The sequence below is a fragment of the Meles meles genome, chromosome 6 (assembly GCF_922984935.1).
Source record: "Meles meles chromosome 6, mMelMel3.1 paternal haplotype, whole genome shotgun sequence".
In the NCBI taxonomy this organism is placed as follows: domain Eukaryota; kingdom Metazoa; phylum Chordata; class Mammalia; order Carnivora; family Mustelidae; genus Meles; species Meles meles.
The window spans coordinates 85,523,160-85,545,739 of record NC_060071.1 but is presented as its reverse complement, the minus strand read 5'-3'; the positions used below and the strand labels follow the sequence as shown (position 1 = coordinate 85,545,739).

At 37.3% G+C, this 22,580-nt stretch overlaps 1 protein-coding gene across 4 annotated transcripts in view; it reads right to left on the bottom strand.

The window, feature by feature from the left end:
- NUBPL (NUBP iron-sulfur cluster assembly factor, mitochondrial) overlaps positions 1 to 22,580 on the bottom strand; it is a 222,955-nt gene that overhangs the window by 157,579 nt on the left and 42,796 nt on the right. For all 4 annotated transcript variants that reach the window (XM_046009993.1, XM_046009995.1, XM_046009994.1 and 1 more), the window contains one exon: positions 16,497 to 16,587. In XM_046009993.1, the coding sequence (XP_045865949.1) occupies positions 16,497 to 16,587 (91 nt within the window). The remainder of the gene's footprint in view (positions 1 to 16,496; positions 16,588 to 22,580) is intronic.

Genomic DNA, 22,580 nt, shown 5'->3' with positions numbered 1-22,580 from the left:
CTTCCACAAACCATATACCACCATTCCTGGCCTCCGGCCACTTTATACCTGCCTTGGCATCATTAAATGATCACTAACTAATTGCTAACTGATCACATTCTTTCCTGCTGAAACCAGATACTCAGAATTTTTCCACATTATGTTCCAGGTAACCAGTTGATATTAAAATGGAAACAATGTAAGATCTTAAAGGGAGTAGTCAGGCATCTGGGAAGAAAAAAATTTAAAAGATGACAGAATGAACCACTTACATTCACTCTAGAGGAGTAACACAATAAGAGTTACACTTTTTTTTTAAGATTTTATTTATTTATTTGACAGACAAAGATCACAAGTAGGCAGAGAGGCAGGCAGAGAGAGGAGGAAGCAGGGTCCCCGCTGAGCAGAGAGCCCAATTTGGGGCTCAATCCCAGGACCCTGGGACCATGACCTGAGCCGAAGCAGAGGCTTTAACCCACTGAGCCACCCAGGCACCCCAAGAGTTACATTTTATGTCATGCAGCACTGCATGCAGAAGGTAGTTTACAGATACTGTCTTTCGATGAAACCTTACAACAATCCTATGAGGCAAGTGCGATCTCCATTTTACAGTTAAGAAAAGTGGAAGTCTATCCCCAGCCTCCTTTCTGCTTATTTAAATCCTTTTCTTCCCTGGCAGCCTCCAGACCAGCTCTCCAAAATCATTTCCTCTTCTTATCTTCTCTAGGATCTAACACTTAGCAAATGTTATCCTGTATGATTGTTTATTTTTTTTGTGGCTCCAAACTATCCCCCCCAAAAATACCATATTCCCCTTACCTAGTGTAACTGGTACTCAAAACTTATGTTTATATAATGACCAAAACAATTTTCTAAATAGCTAAATAGTCAAAAGTAAATAGATACTGAAGGAAACCTGCAAACCCTGTATTTGGTCATCCATGCATTTGTAGTGCAGTAAAATATTATTTATCATAAGAAATTAGGGGTCCCTGGATGGCTGAGTCGTTAAGCTTCTGCCTTCAGCTCAGGTAGTGATCCCAGGGTCCTGGAATCGAGCCCCACATCAGGCTCCCTCCTTGGCGGGAAGCTTGCTTCTCCCTCTCCCACTCCCCCTGCTTGTGTTACTGCTCTCACTATCTCTCTCTGTCAAATAAATAAAATCTTTGAAAAATGAAAGAAGTAAGGAAGGAAGAAAAGGGAGGAAGGGAGAGAGGGAAGGAGAAAGAAAGAAAGAAGAAAGAAAAGAAAAGAGGGGGGGAAGAAAGGGAGGGAGGGAGGAAAAGGAAAGGAAAGGATGGAAGAAATTAGCCACTTATTAGCTGTGGCCTTGAACAAGCTGTTTTTATATGACATATAAACTCTTCAAATGTCATACTTTATATGAAGTAGTTTAAGATCAGAAAGCTAAAGTAAGCTGCTCAAAGTTAAACAGCTAGCAGCAACAAAAGTAGTAAGAATTTGAGACTAGACCTGTTTCATTTTAAGTTCCATATTATTTCCGTGCATATATCCAAAGAACCAGGGTGCTGAAGATCATCATGCAAATACATATATGATCAGAAGATAAGATACAGTTGGAAGATAGGCTAATAGAGATTTTCCTTCTATTGCTTTATGACACCCAGACAAGTTCTGGGAAATGATTTAACAGCGCTCTGATACATCAAGTTATTCCAGAAGTAATGTGAATTCTCTTTTAAGTCAATTACAAATTCTTAGGATTACTAGCATTACAGTAGACTGTTTTGGTTATTCTGACATAACTTTTAACCAAATTTTTGTAATCCTCAATCCTTTTGTTTATATGGTGACTTTTCAGCCTTCTTATCTAATTTATATCTCAAATAAGACTGGTGTTCTTCTATTAGCCCTCCTGGCTTCTTTAAATCTCAATTTCATTTTAAGCAGCAATAGTTAACTGCAACTACAAAAGGTTCTGGAGCTGGGATTTGCAACATACTAACAATACATGCCCACAAGCCAGTGACAAAAAAAGAGCATTTAGCAGAAAGTCAGCAAAACAGGAGTGACATACTAGTACTAGAAAAAGATACCTTAGCCTTATGACAAGGGCTTAACACAAAACTTCTTATTGTACTAAAATACCTGTTAATGCGTATGCTGTGAAGCAAAAAAAAAAAAAAAAAAGCTAAATACAGAAAAATAAAGACAAGGGGCACGAGCGTGGCTCAGTCAGTTCAGCGGCTCACTCTTGTTTTTCAGCTTAGGTCATGATCTCATGGGTCACGGAATTGAGCCCCAGCCAGGCTCCGTGCTCAGAAGGGAGTCTGCTTCAAGATTCTCTTCCTCTCCTCCCCGCAGTCCTGCCTGTGAGTGTGCTCTCCCTCAAATAAACAAATAAATCTTTTTTTTTAAATGAAGACAAAATTATGACTGCCATTATAAAAGTTCCAATTAATAACATAAACAGAATATAATAGAGAAAATAACTAGATGTACAATCAAAGACAAAACTACTGGCTTCACTGTGGACTTTATAACAAAGTGATTAAAAAAATTTCATAGACTCAATTTGTTTTAAGAGGAAAAGAAAAGACAAAGCATAGAAATGAAAAACTATTTTAAGAAGACTACTAAAAAAACTGATCTAACATAATAAAAATGATGTAGTAAAAAGACACAGTTGTAGAATATAAATAAATTACAATAAAAACTATAAAAGATAATACATTTACAAAGCTCAGGGGCCAACTCCCTTCCATAAATATTTTGTGTATATAATAAAAGCCTTGGTACATTACTCATTTAGTTACACTAGAGGTTTGGTGGCTCATATGAATAGCCCATATATCAGAGTATATATATAAGAAATCAGAGGGAAGAAGGAATAGCAAGCATTGTCACTGATGTCTGTGACCCCACAGTAAACTAGACACTGTACAGAAAGGTAACGAAACACTGCAATATCAGATAGTTGCGTGATTTTGGTTATAGGGCTACCATTAAAGTATTTCTAGAATAGTAAGTGCTTTTAAAAATTCCATTCTACATCATTTAGGATTAAAAGTCATTAACTTATATAATAGCCATAACCCTAACAAACACTAAATATAAATTACAGTTCTTTAAAAATGAATTTTATTTATTTATTCATTTATTTAGTGTTTATTGAAACATTAATCACTTAAGAGAATTCTATCCATTCATTCACTCATTCACTTAGTATACAGTATCAATTAAACACTTCAAAATTTAAAATCACAAAGTTAACAGGTCAGATTCTCTAGGATGTTTGGTCTCTTAACCAACACAAAAGCAAAACATTTCAAGCACCTTTAAAAACAAATACACACATATTGTCACAAGGATTATAAAACTTTTTCCTAAACTTAATATAAAATTATTAATAATAGATCTGTTTATAACTAAAGGTATCATGTTTACCAAGATATTGTTTAGGGATAGTGATTATCAGTCAGAGAGAAAGGATCACAGGGGCTCCTAGGAGAGTCCTACCTGGCTAGCATGCTAAATTTCTTCTTACATTACTAGGACTTTTCAAGACCATTACTTTTCTTGCAACGTAATATATCATGCATTCCTTCCATTGCTTTAAGCGACCTCCTAACACAACATTTAATCACCTGCTTTAAGCTGGTGATATTCTGTACACTATACTCAGATTCAACTAACCTCTTTTTTTTTTAAGATTTTATTTATTTATTTGACAGAGAGAGAGATCACAAGTAGGCAGAGAGGCAGGCAGAGAGAGAGGGGGAAGCAGGCTCCCTGCTGAGCAGAGAGCCCGATGTGGGGCTCGATCCCAGGACCCTGAGGTCATGACCTGAGCCGAAGGCTTAACCAACTGAGCCACCCAGAAGCTCCTCAACTAACCTCTTTACTGACTGACTGGATTCTGCTTTTTTCTCTTATCTTTCTCATCTGACTCATGCCACAATACTACATTCTTTTTATTGACAGGAAAGATACAACAAAGAAATTAGTTTGTAGTTTACTGCTGTTGCTCTTACAAAATGATAACCAACCATTAGGTATGATATAAATCATGACTATAAAATATAACATTAAACACCCACCATTATTTATTACTTGACTTTCATGGCTGGCTACTTACACAGTCTTACTAACTACTCTAAAGGTTGAAGGTAATCTTTTCCAAGAGTAATCAGCTATCATAGGAAGGCCAAGAAACAGTCCATATTTTCAATGGCTAGCAATAAACTAGATAGTCAATAGTGAGCATAAACATTACAAGAGCCAAACTGCCAAAACTGTGAGAGTTTTTGAAAGTGAGTAAGCCTAAATGAAGTTTCAACGTGTAAATTCAAGTATCTCACAGTAACTGCAGTTTGTCGATTCCTCAGAGCTAAAGGAACTTAAGATGTTGGGGGAAAAAATCGATGGTGGGTACAAAAAAATCACAGACAATCAATAGGGAAATAAGAGATTAAAAGAATCTGATAAATCCAGTTGTTTCCTTATTTACTTCCATAATTATGGGGGTTGACTAAGTATACTATAAAGAAGTAAGGAAGTGTAAAGAACTGATTCTATCCCTTTTCTCCTTTATTGCCTTGCTCACCATTTTGTACTGGGTAATTAAAAATGCATTCACTACATCACTTCAGAATATGCCAAGAAATAATATTCAAACTTGGGCAACTTTTATTTAAGTGGCATATTGACAAAGTGACCCATGACCAGAAAAATAACTAGAATGGTCATCCTACTCAAAACTGTATTAATAGGAGAAAAAGCTGAAAGCCGGAAACTGCATACCTGAGAAAAAACTTGAGGCTGCAATCATGGTGTACAAATATCTCACAAGTTATCAAAAGAAAATAGATCAGGTGGTTCTCATAAGGACAGAACTAGTGAAAGCACGTCAAAGTTTTAAGGTGGCAGATTTTTGTTCAAAACAATACCATTAAATAGACCTGTCATGAAATAGGAAAATCTCCCTCACTGGAGGTGTTTAGACAGGAGTCAGATCACCACCTATCATACTTTTGTGGATTCCATAATTTTATAATACCACAAACTGAGAGTTTCACATACAGCTAAAGGTACAGAGCAGCAGCCATTTTAACTCATGTTCCTAATTTGTTGATAATTAAATGTTCTCAGTCTCTGTTTATAACAAGGAATGCCTCATTTCCACCAAGGTTCTTCTTAATGACTTACAGAAAGACTGAATTAATTACCTATCTATGTCTATTAATAAGTTAAAAGTAGTCTCTGCTCAGCAGGGAGCCTGCTTCCTTCCCCTCTCTCTGCCTGCCTCTCTGCCTACTTGTGATCTCTCTCTGTCAAATAAATAAACAAAATCTTAAAAAAAAAAAAAAAAAGCTAAAAGTAGAAGAGGCATGTAACATACAGCTGACACAGAAATACAGCTTACATATAAATCATTGTCACTATTATGTTTCAGAGTTGAATAAACCACTTCGATATATATCAAAATTTTTTCTCTTTCCCTCTGGTAATTCCTTTCATCTGATAATTTTCTTATACACAAATACATTGTGGGCTACAGAGTATCTAGATTCTAGCCTACTACTCTGGGCAAACTTTGTTTTTTGTATTACCCTCCTTATCTGTAACACAAATTTGCACATGAATTTAATGGAATCTAGAAAATATAACATTATTCCTTCCTCCCTCCTTTCATCAATCCTTCAGTGCATACACAGAATACTACTTAGGAGTACCTATATGCATATAGAAAGGCAAGCAGATGACAATTTATAAGATGGATTTTTCTCTCATTTCAAATCCTAGGATTGAGTCTTGAAACACCTCTGTTTCTGAAGGAAAGGGCCAGGCAACTACTATAACCCTGTCTTTGTTGATTATCTGTCACTCACCCTTCCAGTTCACCCTGTCCTCAGGGTGACCTGGGGAGACTCCTGTATAGACTGCATCAAAAGCAGAGCAGAAAGAGGAAGGAGAGGGAGGTCAGGGTATTTCATTTCCTTGCTTTTCTCTCACTGGGGTGGTCTTGGGCTGGCTGGGTCCCTCCACTGAGTGTCAATCACTGCTTCTCCCAAGGCAGTCATCTCTATAGGACTCTCTCCTTCCAGACTTGGATATGCTTCCTCTCTTAACCTCTTCAGGCTGGAAGCAATAATTGCTTCACTGTTAATCAACAGTTATTCTATCTAATATAAATAGTCCATCTCAAATAATCATGTCTTTTTGTTGGAAAGTGGCCCCAAGAAAAAGATCCTCAAAATGAGACCAAAGTTATTCTAAAATGAAGGGATAATCTCTATAATGGAAAGAAATGGGACCACTAGAAATGTATTTCACATTATCAAGATTCATGATTATACAGATTAGACGAAGAGCAAAGCTGGGACACCCAGTAGAGCGGTGGCTAATTTTGGCAATGTGACCATGGGGTATCCAGATAAATGATTTAACATTATTTGGGGTGTACCTGTGAGAGTCTTTCTGAATAAGATTAACATGTGAAACAACAAATAGAGTGAAATAGATTATCCTCCCTGGGTAGGCTTCATCCAATCCACTGAAGACCGGAATAGAACAAAAAGGCAGAATAAGGCAGAATTTGTTCTCTCTGCCAGTCAGCTGCCTTCAGAGTCAGACTGCAATTTACACCATTGGTTCTCCTGGTTCTTAGGCCTTTGGACACATACTAGAACTACACAAAACAGCTCTCTTGAGTCTCCGCTTGCTAAATGTAGGTCTTGGGACTTCTCAGTCTCCTTAACCATGTAAGCCAATGCTTTATATCTATCTGTATCTCTTGATTCTGGTTTTCTGAAGAACCTAATTAATACAGGTGGCTATGGCACTAAACTGCTATGAACACATATTCTTAGTGCCCTAGAGAGTATATAAGGAAAAGAAAAAGTAGAAAAGTAGAAACTATGAATATAACTTTGCTTCTGGTGATAAGAGTAGCAGGAACAGAACTGACCCCCTAATCATCACCAACACTACCCCCAATACACACATACTTTAAAAAACTGAACAAAACATGTAAAAGTGTGTTTTTAGACATGCCACAATAGTCAGGAGGACCATGATCCCTGAAAGAAGAGAAACAAGAAAATGAGTCCTATGACTGCTACAGTATACTGACCTAGAAGCAGTTTCCAGGCTGTAGCCCAGGGAGGGGAAATTCAAATGAACCCCAGTAAGCTTGCTGAGCTGAGACAACGGAATCAAAGTTAGGCGAGGCAAAGGCAGCTAGAATTTATAAGGTAGAGTATCAGAGAGTAAGGGGCAACACAAAGAATTCAAGAGAACCACAGAGGGTACCTATGGAGTCTCTGGCTGAGTATTCATCTGCACAGGAGTGAAAGAAAATTCCACAGGACTGACGAAAGATCAGTGGAGAGCTGTACACTGTACAATTCCCCAAAATGGCACACAGCTGGAATACTTACATTTCCACCAGCCAAAGAGGAGAGATCTCACAATACATGGTAAAGTGCTTAGAAAGGTACTGCTATAGTACTGGAGTATATTAGCCATAGACTAAAGACTGCTCTGGACCCAGCCAGGCAAAGTTTAAAGGAATCAAATAGATTACAAGTAACTTAACTGCATAAAACAGAAACTGGCAAACTTTTCAGTAAGGGACAAGACGAGCTTTTGTACATGGACAAACCTCTTGAAGTGGGCAGAGTGTGTCAAGATATTTATGACAGTTGAGGCTAAACAAAATCATATTCAATTAAAGAAGGAAATACTTGGGGAGACCTTGCCAACTATCTTCCCAAAACCATTCCCATTCATTATATAAATAAACTAAGGCTAGAAGAGTTTAAAACAACTTGCCCAGAGTACACAAAAGTAATAACATAAGTTATAGCCAGGATCTGACTGCAAGTCTCTTAGACTCTAAAGCCCTACTGTAGCTTACTGTCCACCTTGTAATAAATCTTTTGCTCTGTAACAGATAAATTTCATCAAATCATGCTATTAACCAATTAATGCACTTTCTGTTACCACTGACCATTTGTAAAGATAGGGAAAAGCAGTTAACATATATTAAGAACCCTTAAATTTATCAACTCACTTATTTTTTCATACTGTTTTCAAAGTTGTGGAACTTGCCCAGGAATACACAGCACTGAGTACTGCCATGGGAATTGGGGGGTGGGTCAGCCTGAACGAAAGTCCAAGATCTTTCCAACACAGCGCATTGGCTTAAAAGAAGCACAAATGATAGTCCTCAGATCAGTCCAAAGAAAAGGAGTAAAAGAAAAAGTACGTCCCAAACAAAAGAAAGGGGAAAGGGAATATAAACGGGAAAAGGGATGAACAGAATTGGAGAAGGAAAAACGGTAATTGAGAAATATGATGTGTTCTCTCTGTACCTTGGCACATATTATTTCCCCATTTTCACTAATGTACAATTCAAGTCTAGTATCTTCACGAGCTATTCTCCACTTCTCCAGCCCTCAATCTTACCCTCATGGGTCTCCTATATATACTTTAAATCAATTATGTGATAGCATAGAATACATCATATTGCTATTTCTGAGTGTTTTATTAATCAGGTTACAAGCAGCTTGAGGACAACTTTGTATCTTACAGTCTAGATTCCAAAATGAATGCAGTGTTTTTGTTGATGAAAATCATATTCAAGTATTACATTTTTTTTAATTATTTAGAAGTTTTTTAAAAACAAGTTATCGCCCCAGGCACCTTAATGCCAGTACAGTAAACAAAATAAATGGAGAGAAAAGAACTAGTTCAAGTCTCTACAGGATTGTTTACAAAGTGCCACATCTAAAATATTATTTACAGACTTCAAACATAAACTTTAAAGCACTCACTTCTACATCTTTTTTTTTTAAAAGGAAAAAAATGAGGCAAATAATTTTGTGAAATCCGTAATAAGAATTACTAAACAAGAAAGTAAGACTTCCGAGTTCTGGTTGAAGAACCTTCCATTAAGCCAACAGTTCTCCAAGTATGGTCACTGGTCCTCTGGAGATCCTCAAGAACATTTCAGATGATCCAAGAGGGTAAAACTATTTTCATAAAATATTAAGATATTACTGGATTTTAACTGAGTAGACTTTTGCACTGATGGTTCAAAAACAATAGTAGGTAAGACTGCCAGCACCTCAGTAGAAACCAAGGCAGTGGCAGAACCCAACTGTATTTAACAGTCATCATACTCACCACCATGCACAACAGTAAAAATAAAAGCCAATTTCACTCTAGAATGTCCTCAATGAAGTAGTGGTAAGTATTTAATTTATGAAATCCTGACCCTTGAGTGCATGTCTTTTTAACAATCTGTGTGACAAATGAGAAGTACACATAAAGCACCTCTGCCATGCACGGCATTACAATGGCTGTTCCAATGGCTGTCTCAGGGGGGAAAACACTTGTGTAACTGTTTAAGTTGTAAGCTAAATGAGATGTATTTTTTTACAGAATACCATTTTTACTTGAAAGACAAACTGACAGACACATGATACTGTTCAGATTCTGATAAAGCCCCCAGTTACTACTACCATTTCCAGTCTCCATCTGAGATTACAAAGAAACAAAAGTCAGCAGAGAGGGGGAGGAAGGTTATAGAGCAGACAAGGCAAGCCTCAGTCCCTGAAGACAAAGGACTATTTTGGGGTGGAAGCAGCAGAAGGATGGGAGATTAAATTGTGATTTATAAATATATCCCACATACATATTTTGTTTATGACAGATGGAATATCACCCATAGTTTAAATGTTTGTTTTTTGTTCAATATCAAAATTTAAAACAAAATTTAAAAGATAAATATAATCTCTCTCTCTCTCTCTCTCTCTCTCTCTCTCTAATATGACCAAGTCTCTTGCTCTTTTTTGTGCCTTATGGTTCAAAGTCTTATCAGGGTCCAGATCTGGCTGGACCACATCACAGAAAGATGCTAAGCGAAATAAGTCAATTAGAGAAAGACAATGATCATACGATCTCTCTGATAAGAGGAATTTGAGAGGCAGGGCGGGGGTTCCTCGGGGGTAGGGAGGGAAGAAGTGAAACAAGATGGGACCCGGGAGGGAGACAAACCATAAGAGCCTCTTAATCTCAGGAAACAACCTGAGGGTTGCTGGAGGGAGGTGGGGGAGGGATAGGATGGCTGGGTTATGGACATTGGGGAGGGTATGTGCTATGTGAGTGCTGTGAATTATACAAGGCTGATGAGTCACAGACCTGTACCCCAATAATACACTTCATGTTAATAAAATATGTATTTTTTTTTAAATGGGTGCCTGGGTGCCTCAGTGATTAAGCATCTGCCTTCTGCTCAGGTCATGATCCCAGAGTCCTGGGATCAATCGCTGCATCAGACTCCCTGCTCAGTGGGAAGCCTGCTTCTCCCTCTCCTATTCCCCCTGCTTGTGTTCCTGCTCTCACTGTCTCCCTCTCTGTGAAATAAATAAATAAAATCTTTAAAAAGGAAGAAGAAGAAGTTCCTCTCTTTTTCCACGATCCTCTGTTCCTACCTTCCCATAGTACGTAGGGTGCTAATATTTTCCATGTCCCCCCAAGACTATAAGCTCCTCAAGAACAGAGCTTACACCTTACTCATCTTTATTCCCTAGAACTTAGCACAGTATCATTACAGACATGTTCAATAATTGCTTCCCAAATGATTGATTTCCCAATGATCATACATACTATATAAAATAAATTTCCTCAAGAAGCAAAACACAAGTTGTACTGTCTTCAAAACAGTAGTTAGAAGACATTGTTAAATTTAAAATATAATTTTAAATTATTACCTTATTTAGCCACTCTGAAAATGTTTACTTACCACTTCCTCCTAAAACTTCCTCTTGGCTTCTAAGGGGCAGCATTTTCTTTGTCTTCTTTCTACTTCTCTGGTCAGTCCTTCTCAGTCTTTTTCTGATCCCTTTAGGTTAACCTCCCCAAATTCTACCCTCGGTCCTATACCTGACTCCATTTATAACTCTTTCAGGCTATCGTATCTAAGTCAGAACTTCTCAACCACATAACTCCCATTTTGGACCAGGTAAGAATTTGTTGTAAGGGGATGTTTTGTGCACTGCAGAGTGTTTTAGCAGCATCCCTCACCTCTACCCACTAGATCCCTCATTTGTGACAATCAAAATTCTCTTTTCATTGCCAAATGTCTCCTGAGGGAAAAATCACTCCAGGCTGAAAATCAGTCATCTAAACTAACAACTTCAAATATCATACACATATGCACACACTGCTAACTCCCAAATCTGTATTGTTAACCCAAACCTCTCTCCTGAACACAATATATTCCAACACCTGTTGACTCTCTTTGGACATCAAATTCAATAAACCTTAACTCATTACTGTTTTCCTTAAATTTATGCCTTTTTCCTCTCTGCTCTCTGCTGATGAATGATACAACTATCTAAACAATCACTCAACCCAGAAACCCAGGAGCCATCCTAGAGACCTTTTTCCCAGTAATATTCAATGAATTACCAAACCCTATTCTTTCAATCTCTTGAATACCTTTCAATTAGGTCCCTTCCCCTCCAGTTCACAGACTTAAATCAAGCCTTATCACATCTCACCTGGATCACTTTAACAGTATCCTAACTGGCCCTACCCACCCCCATCCAATGGTCCTATTATCTTTCCTCCACAACGCTGCCAAAATGATCTTCCTAAGATACAGAACTGATAGTGTCACTCCCCTCCCTAAAATCACGACAGTTTCTCATTGCCTGTGAGTTACAATTCAGTTCCTCAAACAAGCACAAGAAGGCATTTATGATAAGACCATCACCTATCTTTCTGGGCCCAATCTTACTCCTACAACTCCACAGAGAATCTCCACAGCGATTCCATGGAAGAATATCCACAGAGATTTTTCACTTCTGCCATACCAAGTAGTTTGCATTCTGCGGGCTTTTGACACATGATATTCCTTCTGCCTGGAATCTCCTCCTCCCTTTCAATCCCCAACCCCCTCTTACAACAAACTCCTGGCTTATCCATTTTTAAAAATTTAGCTCAAAAATCAGTCCTCCAAGAAGACCTCTCTAAATTCCCTGTTTTAGAGACCTCATCTCAGTTCACAAAGAAGCATGCCCACACTTAATTTATAGCATTTACTTATGCTTATTATGCTTATGATCACTGGCTAGTGTATCTACTATAAGCTCCAAGAGAATGGATATCAAACCTTATTTGAGATGACAGTCAACAAATCAAATATTTCTCATGCTTACTAACTATACAATACACCCTTTAATATTTGCTAAGTAAACGGAAATATCTCTGCAAGCATACCACTCTCCCCAAATCATGTGTTCACCAATCAAGCTCCTTTAAAAAGGAAGGCTCCTTTTTAAGACCCAATAACATTGTATTCTGTGTGTATACCACATTCTGCTTATCTAATCATCTCCCAATAGGTACTGGATAGCTTCCACATAATGGAATAATGAATAGTGAATTCATAATCATAACAGTGAATAATGCTACTATGAACATGAGGATACAAAAACTATCCAATTTTGACAACAAAAATCTCATTTCAATCCATTACCCTGTATGCACACCACATACACAAAATCTAGAGTAGAGATCCAGGAGGAAAGTGAAAAAGATTACTTCTTCTTTTTTTTTTTTTGTAACATGTCTAATCTCTTCTAAGTTAGCCTAACCGAATCTAGACTATCAAAATTTGTCTTGCCTCTTAGTATATTGTTCTTTTTTATGGCTTTTTGCCTTTTCCTATATAGTCTTCAATTCACATGTGAATATTCCTGATATATTCCACCTTCAATATTTTATCTTATTTTATTTTGGCTTTTTTAAAGATTTTATTTATTTATTTGAGAGAAAGATAGTGAGAGAGAACACAAGGGAGAAGGAGAGACAGACTTCCCTCTGAGCAGGGAGCTCAAAGGTAGCTCAATTCCAGGGCCCTGGGATCACGGCCTGAGCCGAAGACGGATGCTCAACCGATTGAGCCACACAGGTGCCCCGGTCTTTCACCTTCCAAACTCATTTTACACCCTGCTTTTATCTAACTACTTTCCTAAATGCTTTACTTTCTGTTAACAAGAAAGAAGGAAAAGGAAGGAAAGAAAGAAAGGAAGGAAGGAAGGGAGGAAGAAAGGAAGAAAGAAAAAGAAAGAGAAGAAAAAAGAAAAGAAAAGAGAAATGGTGACATTTATGGTATGTGAATTATATCTTAATCAAAAATAAAAATAAAGCTCTGTTCTCATGTAAAAAAAGGAAAAGGAAAAAAAAATACATTTTAAGTACTCCTAAAAGATTTCTAAAGTACCCCGTAAATTATTAAAGGAACTATGAATCAGCAATAATGAAGTCTATTTTAAAAAGCAAAAATTTGCAAGGCACATAAATAAAAATAGAGTATTAAAAATAGAATTGCAAGTTAATCCTCCCACTACCTAACAATAGCAAGTTCTTTTAATTTTTCTCATCTGAGAGAAGATACTGAAAATGTGCCAAAAATTCTGAAAAACACTGGGAATGATCAGAGATTAGGAAATAAGAAAAAAAAAAATTTTTTTAACCTGGAATTAGACAGAAAAGAGAAATGTGAAGTACAAACAGCCCTAAAAGATATGGCATATTACAAATGTACCATACCACTAGTCTACACATCTTAAGGATAGCTCCCTGATATAACTCAAAAAGTGAAAGAGACATAGAACACCCATTTATCTTGAGGGAGGTGCTAATCATAAACACAAAGATTTTTTTTTTATTTTTTCAGTGTTGCAAAATTCATTGTTTAATGCACCACACCCAGTGCTCCATGCAATACGTGCCCTCCTTAGTACCCACCACCTCCACCCCTCTCCCCTCCAAAACCCTCAGTTTGTTTCTCAGAGTCTACAAAGATTTAGGGCCTGCTGATAACAAATCTTTCACAGTTTTTCTTTATTGTTAATTAGGTAATTTTTTCTGCAATAGAGAGTACAACAGGATAAATTAAAATGTTAAAATACAGAAATGTCAAAATGATGCCAATTAGTATAATGGTGACAGGTTTATCTAAGATTCAAAAAATAATTTATAAGTTGGGCCTTTAAGAATCCACATTCTTTTAAGTGAATGTCTTAGCCATTCAGTTTATTTCAGTTTAGTGACTTAAGATCAGCTTGTCAACACAAAAGAAGTATTCTTTTAAGGCTTTCCAAGATTTCCAGTATCTCATCTTTACCAGAAAGCCTATTTAATGGCAGCCAATTTGCAAACATCAAATTTAAGATTACAGCCTCAGTAAAACAAGAAGAAAGGAATTAAAGTTCACTTCAAGTATTTATGTTGCCATAGACTGAACAGACTACCTAAGAAAAAACTGACACCAAGGCCTCCGTTTTGCCATCACTCACGTGCTGCTGCACCAGTTTTCACATTACTTTAATCAAGAGACAGACATAATAAGTCCATCATTTAAAGTACGCAAATTCATTACTCCTTCTTTGTGAAAGTTTGACATCTTGGCATATGTCACATATTTGCAAACTAAGTATGCATTCCACCGAAAGGACAAAGAAAAAAGAAGCTAGAATAACTTGAGCTTTTTAAGTTTATATTTTCATCAAACAAGAAAACTAAGTGGGTGCTTATGATATACGACTGTTAGGGTCAATTTTATCATCACTACATCTTCAAATTTCCTACAATTATTCAGAGCTTAACATTATAATTGACTCCAACAACGAAAACACAAACAAAAGCACATTAAATAGCAGACAGTGCCTAATTAACATTTAATGACAACAACAAAATACTTCTATTATTTACACAGATAATCCAACAAAAACCCTATAGTAAATAGTCATTTTGTTCTAGATTTATGGAAAAGAAAAAGCCCAATAAGAAATGAGAAGAAATTCTTCAATTATATATTCTAGTTATAATTTGAAATGTCATTTTCTTTAAAGATTTATTTGTTTGAGAGAGAGCGAGCACACATGAGCACAGACAGGGGAAGCAGAAGAGGGGGAGAGAAAGAGAGAATCTTCAGGTTGACTCTCCACTGAGCACAGAGCCAATGCACAGGGCTCGATCCCAGGACTCTGAGATCATGACCTCAGCCTAAATCAAGTCAGCTGCTTAACCAACTAAGCCACCCAGGCACCCCTATAATTTGAAACAAATTTGAATAAGTTAATTTCATTCACTTAAAACTATTTTTCAAGAAATTACGTTTTCCCAATACTTTTTTTTTTTTTAAGTAGTCTCCACAGCCCAATGCAGCCAGGAACCCCTATCCAATACTTCGTTCAATGATCACAGCATCTCCTTGTTTTGTTTTTCTTTTTATTTTTTTTTTAATTTACTTATTTGATAGACAGAGATTACAAGTAGTCAGAGAGGCAGAGAGAGAGAGAAAGGAGGAAGCAGGCTCCCCACTAAGCAGAAAGCCCGATGCGGGGCTCGATCCCAGGACCCCGGGATCACGACCTGAGCTGAAGGTAGAGGCTTTAACCCCCTGAGCCACCCAGGAGCCCCTCTCCTTGTTCTTAATGCTTTATATTTTTTAGCTTTCCAAGAGAGTGTAATAACAAGCAGAGTAAATATTAAAAGATTTACTCAAAAAATTACTGTCCTGGGGTACCTGGGTGGCTCAGGGGGTTAAAGCCTCTGCCTTCGGCTCAGGTCATGATCCCAGGGTCCTGGAATTGAGCCCCACATCGGGCTCTCTGCTCAGCAGGGAGCCTGCTTCCCCTCACCCCCCCGCTCTCTGCCTGCCTCTCTGCCTACTTGTGATCTCTGTCTGTCAAATAAGTAAATAAATTTTTTTTTAAAAAATTACTGTCCTATTGATAGCAGTGAAGGCTGGAAAAAGAAACTAAGGTTTTGGGTGTTTGTTTGTTTTTTAAATACCTTAAGACAAACATGAGAAAAATTTGATTAGAAAAAATAAACTTTATGTCTGCTAACACAAATATATACTTTCTATTCAAATACTCCAAACATCCAAACATTTAGTGTAAAGAGATAATGATCACTGACTATGTGCCAGGCACAAGGTCAAATGCATTACACTTAATAGCAATTTCTTTTTTTTTTAAGATTTTATTTATTTATTTATGTATTTATTTGTCAGAGAGAGAGAGCACACAAGCAGGCAGAGTGGCAGGCAGAGGCAGAGAGAGGAGGAGGCTCCCTGTCGAGCAAGGAGCCCGATGCAGGACTCGATCCCAGTACCTGGAGTAATGACCTGAGCCAAAGGCAGCAGCTTAATTGACTGAGCCACCCAGGCCTCCCGCAATTTCTAATTGAATGATTTCTCGCAGCAATTGCTAAGCTTATTTTATATAAGGGGCAGAGGCGAGGTACAAAGAGGTTAAACAATTCAGCCAAAGCCACACAGTCAGTCAATAACAGAGCTAGGATTCAAACCCAGAAAGTGTGGCTCCATTTCTGATTTCAGAATTACCATACTACACTGTGCTGAAGGTACACAGGGTACATGGCAAAATGCCTGACACTCAGGAGTTAATTTGAAAAAAGGCATAACTATTATGTCTAATTATATCATGTAGCTTGTCTTTACTTACTCTGTGATAATTCTGGACTTCCTTTCAGATTCATCATCTTTGGAATTGAAGGGCCATACACATCCACATCTAGCAAACCAACAGCCTTTGACTATAAGGAAACAGAAATTATTGTAAGATTATTTCCACTCTTTGTCAAAGATAACACACACAGCAATAGTAAATCTAACTATAAAAAAGAAAATTCACAAAATATTCCAAAATCCTAACCTAAACTTTCTCAAAGCAAAAGTAAGGTAAAAGATCATTAACTACTTAGATAAATACTTCTCGTTGGTTTACTAATTTCTTCTAGATAACTGAGGAGAGAAACTCCCTGCAAACACTTTACACATTGTGCTTCAGATCTCCCATAGAGTCTCAAATAGACTAAGACTTTTTTGATCTGAAAACTAACAATTTACACAAAGACAATGTTAAAATAATGACATGCAATGGCAAACAAAACCACAGGAAGATGGAGCATCAACCTTCGGAAAGCCCATCTAACACACCTAAGAATACAAAATGAAAAAAAAAATAAATAAATAATGAGACTAAGACTTAATAAAGCAAGTGAGAAATTCTGACACAGACCCCACATGGAAATGCTAATGAGGACAGTGGCAGACATAATACAGAGACAACCTCTTACATGGAAGTCACAGTTAAACACCCAACGTCCTCCAGAGAATTCATAAACAATTAAAACTGTTTTTCATTGACGACCCATCTACCTACCAAGGGCAGAATAACCTGACTGTCCTCTTTACTAGTTGCCAGTTCATCAGCGACATAGCCAAGTAAAGGGAAACAAAATTCACTATTCCCAAATATGATTTTTTTTCTTCTCCCCCCCCGCCATTTCTCCTTTGATGGAGTAAATCAATCTGTTACTGGTTTTTCCATACATGAGCAAACAGAATCCTAATACTGACTATATGTCTTTGAGTTACGTTTCACCAGGACTTGGAAGCTCCTCCCTCTCTCTCTGTATTCTGGCAAGATAAAATTCTTAACCCCTCAAAAAAACTTTTTTTAATTAAATAATCCCCCATCTTCCATGTTATCTACTATTTCCAGACACAAAATTACTTTTTAAACCTTGCTCTCTGGTTCCTATTAATACATAAAATAAGGTACATTCAACATTTATGTCCCTAACTTTACACTAAATCTGCAGTTCTCAGAAAATCATTTAATGTCCCTGTATGACTCACAGAGCCTAGAGGACTAGGGATTAAAATCTGCCTCTACCAAAATCTCAGCTTACTGTAAAATAGGTGAGAAAAAAGGAAGAACACTTTAACTTTAATAGAAAGGTAGCATATAAAATTTAGGTTTAATGCATTTAAGTTTAGCTTTAAAAAGTGCTAGAACTCCCAATGAGAAATTCTGACCAGTTCTGAACTCTTTTTTAAACCACAAACTAATTTAGTTAAACTAAACTAAAACAGAATTAAATTTATTAAGGATAAAAAGATTTTCAGGGGTGCCTGGGTGGCTCAGTCGGTTAAGTGTCTGTCTTGGGCTCAGGTCCAGGAATCCAGCCCCACGTCAGGCTCCCTGCTCAGTGGGAGTCTGCTTTCTCCCTCCCCCTTATCCCACTCCTTCTCTCTGTCTCTCTCTCTCTCTCAAATAAATAAATATTTTTTTTAAAAGAGATTTTCAAATGAGGGAGACTAAAGCCTTACGAAATGTGGGTAACTGTTGATACTATTATCCAAGGGTCTGCTAATGCTAGAACTATTAAGGTAAAGAAGCTGAAGAGACTCCATTCTAGAAAGACTCCATTTTTCTGGTAGGACTCATTTACTCATGATCCATATTTGCCTCTGAATAAGCCAAAGAAGCTCCATTCCCACTTTAAGAGGGAAGCAAAAAAGTTAATCATTCTCTGAGCTTTGTCCTACGCCCCAAATACCTGATTAACACCTAAGAAGAGCTGAATCCCAAATGTGTTCCAGGACATTAGCTTGAACAAACCTCCGCTGACACTGGCACCAATACTGCTACCCTCAGTAATTTATGAAACAATGCCTATCGTTCACTTGACACTCACCTTTGATCAGACCCTACCCTGGATTCCCAAAGGAACACATGCCCTAGACCCCTTTCCAATATAAAAACGGTAGCCCCAAGCAACAATGAGACTCATTGTGTTTTCCTTTCCAAATTGTCCAGACAGACCATCTGTTTCTCTGTCGTTTATGCTATTCAATAAACTCTTCCACTTTCTCCAGCTCATGTCTGATTTCTACCCTACAAAAAGTCAAGAACTCTCTTGGCTGGTCCTATGGAGAACCCCCACTCTGGATCCTTGGACCCAGGCTGCCTACACCAAGATCACAAAATAATAAATGTCAATAAAAACAAAAACTATTCTAAGATTGTTTTTTGCTTTGTTATTTATATTAATGTTGGTTTTGTAATAACTTGAAAAGGTTAGGTCCCAGGTTTCAAACTGATTTCCTAAAAATAAAGTCAAGTAAAATAACTTGGCTTCTAAGTTTGTTTTCATGAAACAAGGAAATAACTAAGTGATCCTGCTAGGGTCATTTTTTTCATCACTCAGTCTTTAAGTTTCCTTCAAAATGTTAAGGAGAATCTATCATCTATTTGTCCTGAAAATACGAAAACCATGCCTATCTAAACATGAACCTTGGCATCAGGTTCAAGACAAAGCTCAAGATCTGCCCAAAAATTTGCTGTGGTAGAAATAGATTTTACACACACCTAGATGGCTATTAATATACATAATCACATAAGAATAAAAGGGGCAGCCACAAGCATGCTCATTCACTCTCTTTAAAAAAAAGAATAAGGGGTGGAGGGGGAGAGACCATTAACAAGATTTTAGAGTTCCTTGTTTCCTAGAAAACAGAGCTAAGGATAAGAGAATCTTCAGTGTGTTAGGTTCTCTGCATACTCTCCCTAGGAGTAGTTACTACTCACTGACCTAAATTTAGTACGAGGTTTACACATATCAAAAAGGAAACAGAAAGGAAGGTATGAAGTTCAGGAAGAAAAGAAGACAAGAAGGACAGGTAAGGAGGGAGGGAGGAAAAGATGGAAGTTAATCAGCAACATTATATTAAGAACATGGATAAAACAGGCCTTTATAGCCAGTTCTGTGGACAAATTAGAATTCAGATTTTTTGTTTTTGTTGTTAATTTCAGGAAAAAAAAAGGAAGAAAATTTTTAGAAAGCATGCCATCCTAAATTACCCAAATAAACACCTAAACTTCCCCTAATTATACCCCCTCATTGCTTGAATTCCTTCTTGATGCCAAGTACCCTAAACATTTTTACATTTCTCCTTGACTACTCATAGCAATAATGTAGGGTGGTATTATGCTTACCTATGGATGAGAAAGCTGGAAACTAACACTAAAAACTGTGTGTGTGTGTGTTTTAGAATGAAGCAGAATGAAAAATTAAACACAAAAAAACTAACTTCAAAAATCTCCATCAGAACTTTAACATGGTCTGACTACAAAAAGCTTAGATATATGGCAGGGGTCAGCACGCTTTTCTTTTTTTTTTTTTTTTTTTTTAAAGATTTTATTTATTTATTTGACAGGCAGAGATCACAAGTAGGCAGAGAGGCAGGCAGAGAGAGAGAGAAGGAAGCAGGCTCCCTGCTGAGCAAAGAGCCTGATGCGGGGCTCGATCCCAGGACCCTGGGATCATGACCTGAGCTGAAGGCAGAGGCTTCAACCCACTGAGCCACCCAGGCGCCCCAGCACGCTTTTCCCTAAAGGGTCAAACAGTACTATTTTAGGCATTGTGAATCATATAATCCACAACTACTCAACACTACCACTATAGCACAAAAGCACAAACAATATGTCCATGAATGAACACAGCTATGTTCCAATAAAACTTTATTTACAAAAACAGTCAGGGTATGGTCCACAGATCACAGTTTGCCAACTGCGATTTAGAAAATAAATGTTTTCATGACCAAGTTATTCAATCACCCAACAATCTAATTTTGGTTTTGCCAAGAGCAGGTAGGACACGGTCATCTCTTTTAGTGTCAGAGGAGCTATCTCATTAAAGATTTACTTCCATATCTTTAATTGGGTAGTTTTTAAAAGCAATAAAGAGCATACTTTTCATGCTGTTTCACTGGAACTAAGCATGTCTTGAATATCATGAATAAAATTGGTGACCATTAAACAAAAACACTGAGCCTATACTAATTAAATCATATTGTACTTAGAATTGGCATAGCTCCTGGACCAGTAAAACTACCATAGCTACAAAAATACCTTAAACGCATTTTTTTTTTAAAGATTTTATTTGTTTATCTGACAGAGTGAGAGAGATCACAAGTAGGCAGAGAGGCAGGCAGAGAGAGAGGAGGAAGCAGGCTCCCTGCGGAGCAGAGAGCCCAACGCGGGGCTCGATCCCAGGACCCTGAGACCACGACCCGAGCCGAAGGCAGAGGCCCCAACCCACTGAGCCACCCAGGCGCAACTCAAGAACTCAATAATGTTCAAAAAGTGCCAAAAAACCTCATTTGTTTTTCATAATTTACTCCATTGTTTTTAAATAGACTCCTATTATAGGTGTATAAATAGTCTGTTAAATTTTCAGAGTTTTATACTGTAAGAACACAAATGAGCAAGATAGAAGGCTGTAAATAAATATATGCAGCTGAGTGTCTAACTAGCTAAGTTTTATGCATCCCTTCTACCACATTCCTCCTGAAATATTTAGTCAAGAAAGCTCCAATTAGGACTTCTCTTATATTTAATTTCAGCCAGGCTTAAAAGAATAGTCACTATAGAAGTCCCATCAAATACACAACAGATAAAATTATTATTAGCAAAAATAAATATAAACTTACTATCTTAAAGTGTGATTGCCCAGTCATTAAAGTCGTCATAAATGTAACTTAACATGTTGGTACCTAACATTACACTCTTCTTCTGACTCTCCTGAAGTTCTCAAAGTCTAGCAGATGACATAAAACAAGACAGATCAAACTCCAAAATACTATCTAGATTTTGGGATTTCTTTCTTTACAATTCATATCACCCTGTAAAAGCTAAAAGGTGGCAGATTTACTCAGAGTGATTATACTGTTTCATTACTACTGCATGAAAGCTGTAATTTGAGAGCCTACAAGTCCTATTTTCTTGTGTTGGGTTTCAAAGGCACCAACAACAGTTTTAATACTGCTTTGTTCTTTCAACAGAATTTATATTAAAGATCATAAAACTTAATGACATGTTCCTTTTATCCATGTCATCTGTTAATAGATCCCACCAAAAAACAAACAAACAAAAATGATTTTAGAAGGATCTCACCCAATTATTTCTAAGCAAACATCCATTTAAGACTAAGACCTACCAAAAGGTTTTCCTTTCCATAGAAGTATCTAGTTAAGGGTGCCTCGGTGGCTCAGTGGGTTAAGCCTCTGCCTTGGCTCAAGTCATGATTCTCGGGTCCTGGGATCAAGTCCCGCATCAGCCTCTCTGCACTGCAGGAAGCCTGCTTCCTCCTCTTTCTCTCTCTCTCTCTCTCTGCCTGCCTGTCTGCCTACTTGTGATCTCTGTCAAATAAATAAATAAAATTTTTTAAAAAAAGAAGAAGATGAAGAAGAAGAAGACAAATCTAGTTAAGAATCCCATGATTCCCTGCACATTACATTTCACTTAATCTTGGACTAGCATTTGGGATTTAGAGTTCGGTCAAGGCTCTTCTTCCCTTTCTGCCTCATTTTAAGTGAAGCTGCCATTCACTGGAATTTCAACCTCTTGGTAGAGAAAAATATGTTTCTTAATTATATTAGCTAAGATTAAACAAGAATCTGATGGGGACAAGAACTAATGGCTAAACTAATGGTTAAACAAGGTGACAAGAAAACAATTTCCTACTATTTACTAAAGGACTGTCTAAATCCTCAAGTTTGATAACGAAAGAGGAACAAGGGTAACATAAAGGTAAAAAAGAGCTATAAAGAGCTCAAACTTTGGCTATAAGAAGCACAAACAGAGATAGATTCATGAAAAATATAAAACTATCCCAAATAATTAACTAATTACTTGCGAAGAGCTGGGGGGGAAAGTAGAAACAGAAGAGAAATAATA